The sequence below is a fragment of the Oncorhynchus gorbuscha genome, linkage group LG26, assembly GCF_021184085.1.
Source record: "Oncorhynchus gorbuscha isolate QuinsamMale2020 ecotype Even-year linkage group LG26, OgorEven_v1.0, whole genome shotgun sequence".
Lineage (NCBI taxonomy): Eukaryota > Metazoa > Chordata > Actinopteri > Salmoniformes > Salmonidae > Oncorhynchus > Oncorhynchus gorbuscha.
In genome coordinates this window covers 9,338,307-9,348,851 of record NC_060198.1, presented here as the reverse complement: position 1 = coordinate 9,348,851, position 10,545 = coordinate 9,338,307, and the positions used below count along the sequence as shown (strand labels likewise).

At 46.4% G+C, this 10,545-nt stretch overlaps 1 protein-coding gene across 2 annotated transcripts in view; it reads right to left on the bottom strand.

The window, feature by feature from the left end:
- The window catches only part of LOC124016410 (netrin-1-like), a 97,781-nt gene that overhangs the window by 5,418 nt on the left and 81,818 nt on the right, over positions 1–10,545 (bottom strand). For both annotated transcript variants that reach the window (XM_046331968.1, XM_046331969.1), the window contains one exon: positions 2,429–2,503. In XM_046331968.1, the coding sequence (XP_046187924.1) occupies positions 2,429–2,503 (75 nt within the window). The remainder of the gene's footprint in view (positions 1–2,428; positions 2,504–10,545) is intronic.

Here is a 10,545-nt window from a genome sequence, read left to right as displayed (position 1 = left end):
TGAATGTCATGGCTCTCTAAATGGCTCTAAATGAGACATATCCTGCACTGCACTGCAGATTTTACACCATGCATGGTAGATCACAGGGTTATCAAATAGGGCCCTGGTGTCCTTTTCTGCTAGCATTAGCATTCCTGGTGTCTTTAATAGTAATATTAGCATGGGCATTGGTTGAACTGGCTGTTGACCTGGTGGCGAACCCTATTGGTGCCCTCTGTCACCCTGTCCTTCCCTGGTGTCACCACTGGAAGGCGCTCTCTGTTTGTGTTTGCACAACAACACAGAGTGAAACCCTGAGAGACCAAACTGTAAATAACTCAACCTATTGTGAAGCCCTGTTCCACTGTCATTTCAGCCCTTTTGTATGGAAACATTGCTGTATCCAAGCACCCTGTGGTTCTCTATGGGGGTTGGAGTGTGTCTGCATGTTATCCAGCATAGGCCCGAGGCACAGCGAGACACTGCACTCCTAATGCTCTCCGCCACACCGGGACCCTCCAGTAAACCTTCCTGAAGTGTAAAGCGCGAGGCGAGTCTTATCCCTGTACAGGACCAGTACAAAGCCCCCCTGAGGTATAGTGAGGCAGGGAGAAAGTGGATTAAACCCAGGCCTTGGCAGGGAGGCTGGACCCAGGGCGGGTTAGGGAGGGCTGCGTAGGGTTTGGGTAATGTTGGAGACGGCCAGAGGGGGAAGCAGAGGAAATGGCCTGTGATTGGTCATTGAGGAGAACAGTAAGAGTGAAACAGTGGGGGTTCCCTTACTGTAGCCTGCTCTGAAGCAGAGGAGCGTGTACCCTAACCCCACTGTGGACCATTACACACACACACACACACAAAACATGTAGTCACAGCCTTATCTGAGGCATGCTGGGGTGGTGTTGGGATCACTCATCAATGCCAGCAGGTCCCCTCTACACACTCCTCCTCCGGTGCCTGCCAGACCTGCCTGCCTATGAGAGACTAGGATGGGGGTAGAGGACACTCCCTGTGTTGTTGAGCTGCGCTCTCAACACTGCTGAGTCTGAGCTACGGTGAGACACACTATGATGTCTTGATGACATGCACCTGGGGTGCACCTGGGTAGGGTCCCACCTCACTCCCCATCTCCTCTCCCCTATGGGTCTTCAGTGGGCACTGACAAGCTCTGACTTATAGACAGACTTATTTTCAGTGTATAAGGGTAAGAGTTTGTACAGCTGACGACCACAACACATCACTGGGCTTCCCCAGGACAGAGTGTGTCTCCCTACGGGGGGTCTATTGACTCTTGCGTGGGCCTGAGAGGTGAAACATGGCCCCGTTACACTCCATTGGAGGTGCATGTTCCAAATCCTCCACCGAGGGCTCCTAATGCCTGACTCACTGGAGACCCTAACTGCTACACCTCCTTCACACATGAGCTCCACTGCCGGGGATCAATGATCCACAGAGCTTTTGTTTTTTACCACTCATTAAACCTGTTCGCCTACAAATGGCCACAAACTAGTTACTGTGGTGCAGAACATTTCTTTATTTGCATATGCATGGCAAGCTTATTTTTTATTTTCTTATTTTTTTACCAAACACCACACGGCAGAGTATTTTCACATCTATAATCGGCCATCTTTTTTTTTAGCAATTGCCTCTTAAAGAGCTGCAAAGAGAAACAATTTATGCCACTTTTTATTTGTGGCACAGGGGATTCCTCCTGACACCATGCCTGGATCCAACCCCTGAACAACAACAAAAACTCAGGAACAATGCCTGGGCTGTCATTCATTCAATCTGCCAAGGTATTTTCAGGCAGGATGCCCCTTCTTGGTTGACTGATTTAACAGACTGGCTTCAATCAGGTCAGGGTCAAACCTCCACAACCTTCACCAGGGTCTTAACCACCTAAAGCACCTTTTCAACCTTTTCAATGGCCAGGGCAGCCGGATGGGATGGCCACAGGAATGCCTGTCTGAAAAGGCCCATCCCTTAAGTTCCCCTTAATGAGGACCTTTAGACGCGCACCCCAACTGTCCGTCACACCGACTTTGCTTTATACATTATCCGCCTTGCCCTTAAATACCTGCTGGGCTGTCCATCATCCCGGGAACCCCTCCTCCCCTTCTCGATCCTCACACCCTAAGCTCTTCTCTCTGATGGCTTGTACCCCCCCTTTGCACCCTCTCGATCCTCACACCCTAAGCTCTTCTCTCTGATGGCTTGTACCCCCCCCCCCTTTGTTTGATCCTTTGACTTTCTTTCTTGAAAAGCCGGAGTAAAGCCGTCACTAGAATGCCCAGGAGCTGTAGGGTTGTCCTGGGGGGGATGCCTGGGCTTGGTGCTGGGTGTTGTAAATAAAGATGTAGCTAGCTACTAGTCCACCGGGGCTCAGGAGGCAGTGTGAGCTTCTACTGTAGGATTGTAGACTGTACTGCACAGAGGATGGAACTCAACTCACCGTAATCTTTCTTGCAGTATTTCTTCATGTTGATCTTCAGTTTGCCTTTCGACGCCTTGCAATAGGAGTCGCAGTCTGCATGTAGGAGAGAGAGAGAGAGAATAAGATGCACACTAGGTTAAAACAACTAAAGAGGTGGCAACACAAACTGTGGGAAAAAAGGCAAAAGTGAGACCACATCACATCTCCTTCAAGATTCCTTGCACTTACTCCCGATACACATCTGCCAGGTTCAATTGTGTCTTCCTCTAATAGGGCTTATGGTGCATTGAGAGGAGTGGTGGCCAATAGAAATGAGACCTGACAAAAAGGGTCCTGTGGATGCAGGCGTCCGCCCCGGCCCTATAGCTCTGATGGGAGGACCTCTGGACTGCTGCTTATTGTGCCACCAACCAGGCCACCGCGTCAGAAAACCACTCAAATTAACCCCCACAATCCCCACGCCGACCGCCACCCAACACACCCCTGTCAAAGTGCCAGTTTGGGACTGATTAATGCCTGTAGAAGCACCCCCAAGCCCCCCGACACCCAGAGCCATGGGAAGTAGGGGTGCTGGAGATGCTGCTTTGCCTCCTGATAAATTGAAATAATTTTGCCTAAAGTTATAGTACTCTTGGCTGAAAAATTCATGCCCATATACTACACCAGAGAGCATAATTTAGCAGCAGAATCTCAATAGCTTTTTTTTTTTTAAATAGCTGTGGATTAAATTATCACTTACAGTCAGGAAAGCACTCTCGCCAAATATAGAACAGCTTGTTGCGTTGTGGCCATGGACATATAATCAATAGAAGGGTTTTAGAACCTCTAACACTGACAGTTTGACTATTAAACTCATGGGTACACTAGCCATGGATGCCAGCCCTGACTTAAATGGGAGCTGCCATCTATGGATTATATATCTATGGTTGGTTGCGGCTGTCAGTTTGCCTTTTTCCAAATACAATCGGGATAAAAACATACAGTTAGGAAAGCAAATGCCTACTTCTGAAAAGAGAAGACTAATCTGTCTGTAGAATCATTTTTAAAAACTTGATTTTTGAGCCATTTTGAATTGAGTGATTCTGAGCAAACAGCACCGTTTTTCAAAAGTAGCTCATCTTGAAATAGGCTATTGGGCCATCACCGGTGAGTAGCCTAGGCTTCATCTTCATCATTGGGTAGTGCCACTGAAAAGTCTATTTAGTAACCTACTGTAGCCAAATGTAAGGGATAAACACCGACCATCTGTACATTACCTCGTTCGATTAGTTCGATATTTATGGACGAGACCCAGTCGTTCGCTCTATATGTTCCGTTGCCATGCTCGCTGACAACCTCCATCTTCCTTTCTAGCTAGCACAGTCACGACCTCTGCCGCCAGAATAACAGCAAAGTAGCCGCATTTGCATTTTTTAAAAGCTGTTTTCTATTGACATTCATTTGGATACATCCATAACGATTTTGCCTGGCATAGGCGAGAAAAGTTTGCCTTCTCGTCAGGACACTCGACACTGTTCATTACGAGGAGATAGCATATCAAACATTAGAATAGAAAAGCAGGCTAAATACACTGAACAAAAACAAACGCAATGTGCAACAATTGCAAATATTTACTGGGTTACAGTTCATATAAGAAAATCAGTCAATTTAAATAAATCAATTAGGCCCTAATCTATGGATTTCACATGACTGAGAATACCTTCTAATACCTTCTTTAAAAAAAAAATAGGGTAGGGGCGTGGATCAGAAAACCAGTCAGTATCTGGCGTGGCCACCATTTGCCTCATGCAGTGCAACACATATCCTTCGCATAGAGTTGATTAGACTGATTGTGGCCTGAGGAATGGTGTCCCACTCCTCTTCAATGGCTGCGTAAAGTTGGATGTTGGCAGGAACTGGAAAACGCTGTCGTACATGTTGATAGAGTGCAACCAAACATGCTCAATGGGTGACATGTCTGGGGAGTTTGAAGGCCATGGAAGAACTGGGACATTTTCAGCTTCCAGGAATTGTGTACAGATCCTTGCGACATGGGGCTGTGTATTATAATGCTGAAACATGAAGTGATGGCGGCGGATGTATGGCACAACAATGGGCCTCAGGATCTCGTCACGGTATCTGTATCAAATTGCCATCGATAAAATGCAATTCTGTTCCTTAGCTTATGCCTGCCCATACCGTGACCCCACCGCCACCATGGGGCACTCTGTTCACAATGTTAACATCAGCAAATCGCTCTCCCACACGACGCCATCTTCCCGATACAGTTGAAACTGTAATTCATCCGTGAAGAGCACACTTCTCCAGCGTGCCAGTGGCCATCGAAGGTGAGAATTTTCCACTGAATTCGTTTACGATGGCAGTCAGGTCAAGACCCTGGTGAAGATGACGAGCACACAGATGAGCTTCCCTGAGACGGTTTCTGACAGTTTGTGCAGACATTCTTTGGTGGTGCAAACCCCCAGTTTCATCAGCTGTCCAGGTGGCTGGTCTCAGACGACCCCCCAGGTGAAGAAGCCGAATGTGGAGGTCCTGTGCTGGCGTGGTTACACATGGTCTGCGGTTGTGATGCAGGTTGGACATAATGCCAAATCCTCTAAAACGATGTTGGAGGCAGTTTATGGTAGAGAAATAAACATTTGATTCTCTGGTGGACATTCCTGCAGTCAACATGCCAATTGCACACTCTCTCAAAACATGAGACATCTGTGGCATTGTGTGGTATAACAAAACTGCTAATTTTAGAGTGGCCTTTTATTGTCCCCAGCACAAGGTGCACCTGTGTAATGATCATGATGTTTAAATCAGCTTTTTGATATGCCACACCTGTCAGGTGGATGGATTAACTTGGCAAAGGAGAAATGCTCACTAACGGGGATTGTAAGGACAGACAAGCAAGTACAGGGAGTTAAACAAAACAAAACAGGAACAGCATCTTGATAAGGGACACAACAACATGAATGCTGACTCGGGAAAGAAACTGAGGAAGTGACCAATATAGAAGGGAAGTAATTAATAATGTGATGGAGTCCAGGTGAGTCGATGAAGCGCTGATATGCGTAATGATGGTGACAGGTGTGCATAATGATAAGCAGCCTGGTAACGAGCCAGAGAGGGGGAGTGGAAGCAGGCGTGACAGGGATGTAAACAAATTTGTGCACATTTTGAAACAAGTAAGCTTTTGTGCGTATGGAACATTTCTGGGATTTTTTTTTCAGTTTATGAAACAAGGGACCAACACTTTATATGTTGCATTTATATTTTTGATCAGTGTAGTTTGTTGCTAGCGAACCTGGCAATGACAACCCGAATTCAAAAATACCCGTTGCTGAAAACAGCTGGTCAAACCAGAAACATCCGGTAGGATTTGACACCATAGCGCCACGCGCATCATGACTGGAACAGTAGGGACCGGGAAAATGTATGTTCATCACTCACCACGTTAGGTCATCAGATGCTCCCAAAAAGGTCTCTGCAAAAACAAATCAATGCTACTGTCGCTAGAACCTTTCCCTTGTTGAACCTGCATTTACAATGTATACCATTTCGGTTTGTGTAGTTTTTGGTTTAGCTTTTTGTAACAAGTACAGTCTGCATGTGTAGACGAATATTGCGTAATGATTGCAAGGTGTCCCGGTATCTTTTCCAACTGTCCCGTTATCTGGTTTTAATGTCCATTCTAGAATGCCCTTCGAACCAATCAGAAATGAGTACTCAACAATGTTGTGGTATAATATACATTGGGGAGAACAAGTATTTGATACACTGCCAATTTTGCAGGTTTTCCTACTTACAAATGACAGACCTCTACATGCTTTGTATCATAGGTACAATTAAACTGTGAGAGATGGAATCTAAAACAAAAATCCAGAAAATCACATTGTATGATTTTTAAGTAATTCATTAGCAGGAGTGGGCCAAAATCCCTGCTGCAGTGTGTGCAAACCTGGTCAAGAACTACAGGAAATGTAAGATCTCTGTAATTCCAAACAAAGGTTTCTGCACTAAATATTAAGTTCTGCTTTTCTGATGTATCAAATACTTATGTCATGCAATAAAATGCAAATTGATTACTTAATCATACAATGGGATTTTCTGGATTTTTGTTTTAGATTCCATCTCTCACAGTTGAAGTGTACCTATGATAAAAATGACAGAACTCTACATGCTTTGTAAGTAGGAAACACTGCCGATTTTGCAGGTTATCAAATACCTGTTCTCCCCACTGTATATATATATTCCCCCTAGTAATGTACAATCTGTGTGTATATATATTCCTCCTAATATTGTAGAAATGTCTCTTCATTGGCCTGGGCTATTGTTCGCATTCAAGACCAGATCATTTTTATTGCTCTCAGTTTGTCAGTGTTAGAGTAGCTGGTCATTTCGATGTGGTATTAAAAAAGATTCTGCTAATGTTTTTGATCATTTTTTTTTTATTTTTTATTTTTTTATTTCACCTTTATTTAACCAGGTAGGCTAGTTGAGAACAAGTTCTCATTTGCAACTGCGACCTGGCCAAGATAAAAGCATAGCAGTGTGAACAGACAACACAGAGTTACACATGGAATAAACAATTAACAAGTCAATAACACAGTAGAAAAAAATGGGCAGTCTATATACAATGTGTGCAAAAGGCATGAGGAGGTAGGCGAATAATACAGTTTTGCAGATTAACACTGGAGTGATAAATGATCAGGTCATGTACAGGTAGAGATATTGGTGTGCAAAAGAGCAGAAAAATAAATAAATAAAAACAGTATTAAAAAAAAAAGTATGGGAATGAGGTAGGTGAAAATGGGTGGGCTATTTTCCTATAGACTATGTACAGCTGCAGCGATCGGTTAGCTGCTCGGATAGCTGATGTTTGAAGTTGGTGAGGGAGATAAAAGTCTCCAACTTCAGCGATTTTTGCCATTCGTTCCAGTCACAGGCAGCAGAGTACTGGAACGAAAGGCGGCCAAATGATGTATTGGCTTTAGGGATGATCAGTGAGATACACCTGCTGGAGCGCGTGCTACGGATGGGTGTTGCCATCGTGACCAGTGAACTGAGATAAGGCGGAGCTTTACCTAGCATGGACTTGTAGATGACCTGGAGCCAGTGGGTCTGGCGACGAATATGTAGTGAGGGCCAGCCGACTAGAGCATACAAGTCGCAGTGGTGGGTGGTATAAGGTGCTTTAGTGACAAAACGGATGGCACTGTGATAGACTGCATCCAGTTTGCTGAGTAGAGTGTTGGAAGCCATTTTGTAGATGACATCGCCGAAGTCGAGGATCGGTAGGATAGTCAGTTTAACTAGGGTAAGCTTGGCAGCGTGAGTGAAGGAGGCTTTGTTGCGGAATAGAAAGCCGACTCTTGATTTGATTTTCGATTGGAGATGTTTGATGTGGGTCTGGAAGGAGAGTTTGCAGTCTAGCCAGACACCTAGGTACTTATAGATGTCCACATATTCAAGGTCGGAACCATCCAGGGTGGTGATGCTAGTCGGGCATGCGGGTGCAGGCAGCGATCGGTTGAAAAGCATGCATTTGGTTTTACTCGCATTTAAGAGCAGTTGGAGGCCACGGAAGGAGTGCTGTATGGCATTGTAGCTCGTTTGGAGGTTAGATAGCACAGTGTCCAATGACGGGCCGAAAGTATATAGAATGGTGTCGTCTGCGTAGAGGTGGATCAGGGAATCGCCCGCAGCAAGAGCAACATCATTGATATACACAGAGAAAAGAGTCGGCCCGAGAATTGAACCCTGTGGCACCCCCATAGAGACTGCCAGAGGACCGGACAGCATGCCCTCCCATTTGACACACTGAACTCTGTCTGCAAAGTAATTGGTGAACCAGGCAAGGCAGTCATCCGAAAAACCGAGGCTGTAGAGTCTGCCGATAAGAATATGGTGATTGACAGAGTCGAAAGCCTTGGCGAGGTCGATGAAGACGGCTGCACAGTACTGTCTTTTATCGATGGCGGTTATGATATCGTTTAGTACCTTGAGTGTGGCTGAGGTGCACCCGTGACCGGCTCAGAAACCAGATTGCACAGCGGAGAAGGTACGTTGGGATTCGAGATGGTCAGTGACCTGTTTGTTGACTTGGCTTTCGAAGACCTTAGATAGGCAGGGCAGGATGGATATAGGTCTGTAACAGTTTGGGTCCAGGGTGTCTCCCCCTTTGAAGAGGGGGATGACTGCGGCAGCTTTCCAATCCTTGGGGATCTCAGACGATATGAAAGAGAGGTTGAACAGGCTGGTAATAGGGGTTGCGACAATGGCGGCAGATAGTTTCAGAAATAGCGGGTCCAGATTGTCAAGCCCAGCTGATTTGTACGGGTCCAGGTTTTGCAGCTCTTTCAGAACATCTGCTATCTGGATTTGGGTAAAGGAGAACCTGGAGAGGCTTGGGTGAGGAGCTACGGGGGGGGGGGCGGAGCTGTTGGCAGAGGTTGGAGTAGCCAGGCGGAAGGCATGGCCAGCCGTTGAGAAGTGTTTATTGAAGTTTTCGATAATCATGGATTTATCGGTGGAGACCGTGTTTCCTAGCCTCAGAGCAGTGGGCAGCTGGGAGGAGGTGCTCTTGTTCTCCATGGACTTCACAGTGTCCCAGAACTTTTTGGAGTTGGAGCTACAGGATGCAAACTTCTGCCTGAAGAAGCTGGCTTTAGCTTTCCTGACTGACTGCGTGTATTGGTTCCTGACTTCCCTGAACAGTTGCATATCACGGGGGCTATTCGATGCTATTGCAGTCCGCCACAGGATGTTTTTGTGCTGATCGAGGGCAGTCAGGTCTGGAGTGAACCAAGGGCTGTATCTGTTCTTGGTTCTGCATTTTTTGAACGGAGCATGCTTATCTAAAATGGTGAGGAAGTTACTTTTAAAGAATGACCATGCATCCTCAACTGACGGGATGAGGTCAATGTCCTTCCAGGATACCCGGGCCATGTCGATTAGAAAGGCCTGCTCACAGAAGTGTTTTAGGGAGCGTTTGACAGTGATGAGGGGTGGTCGTTTGACTGCGGCTCCGTGGCGGATACAGGCGATGAGGCAGTGATCGCTGAGATCCTGGTTGAAGACAGCAGAGGTATATTTGGAGGGCCAGTTGGTCAGGATGACGTCTATGAGGGTGCCCTTGTTTACAGAGTTAGGGTTGTACCTGGTGGGTTCTTTGATGATTTGAGTGAGATTGAGGGCATCTAGCTTAGATTGTAGGACTGCCGGGGTGTTAAGCATATCCCAGTTTAGGTCACCTAACAGAACGAACTCTGAAGCTAGATGGGGGCGATCAATTCACAAATGGTGTCCAGGGCACAGCTGGGAGCTGAGGGGGTCGGTAGCAGGCGGCAACAGTGAGAGACTTGTTTCTGGAGAGAGTAATTTTCAAAATTAGTAGTTCAAACTGTTTGGGTATGGACCTGGAAAGTATGACATTACTTTGCAGGCTATCTCTGCAGTAGACTGCAACTCCTCCCCCTTTAGCAGTTCTATCTTGACGGAAGATGTTATAGTTGGGTATGGAAATCTCTGAATTTTTGGTGGCCTTCCTGAGCCAGGATTCAGACACGGCAAGGACATCAGGGTTAGCAGAGTGTGCTAAAGCAGTGAGTAAAACAAACTTAGGGAGGAGGCTTCTGATGTTGACATGCATAAAACCAAGACTTTTTCGATCACAGAAGTCAGCAAATGAGGGTACCTGGGGACATGCGGGGCCTGGGTTTACCTCCACATCACCCGCGGAACAGAGAAGGAGTAGTATGAGGGTACGGCTAAAGGCTATCAAAACTGGTCGCCTAGAGCGTTGGGGGCAGAGGATAAGGGGAGCAGGTTTCTGGACATGGTAGAATATATTCAGGGCATAATGCGCAGACAGGGGTATGGTGGGGTGCGGGTACAGCGGAGGTAAGCCCAGGCACTGGGTGATTATGAGAGAGGTTGTATCTCTGGAAATGCTGGTTGTAATGGGTGAGGTCACCGCATGTGTGGGGGGTGGGACGAGGGAGGTAACAGGGGTATGCAGAGTGGATCTAGGGGCTCCATTGTGAACTAAAACAATGATAACTAACCTGAACAACAGTATACAAGGCATATTGACATTTGGGAGAGACATACAGCGAGGCATACAGTAGTCACAGGTGTTGAATTGA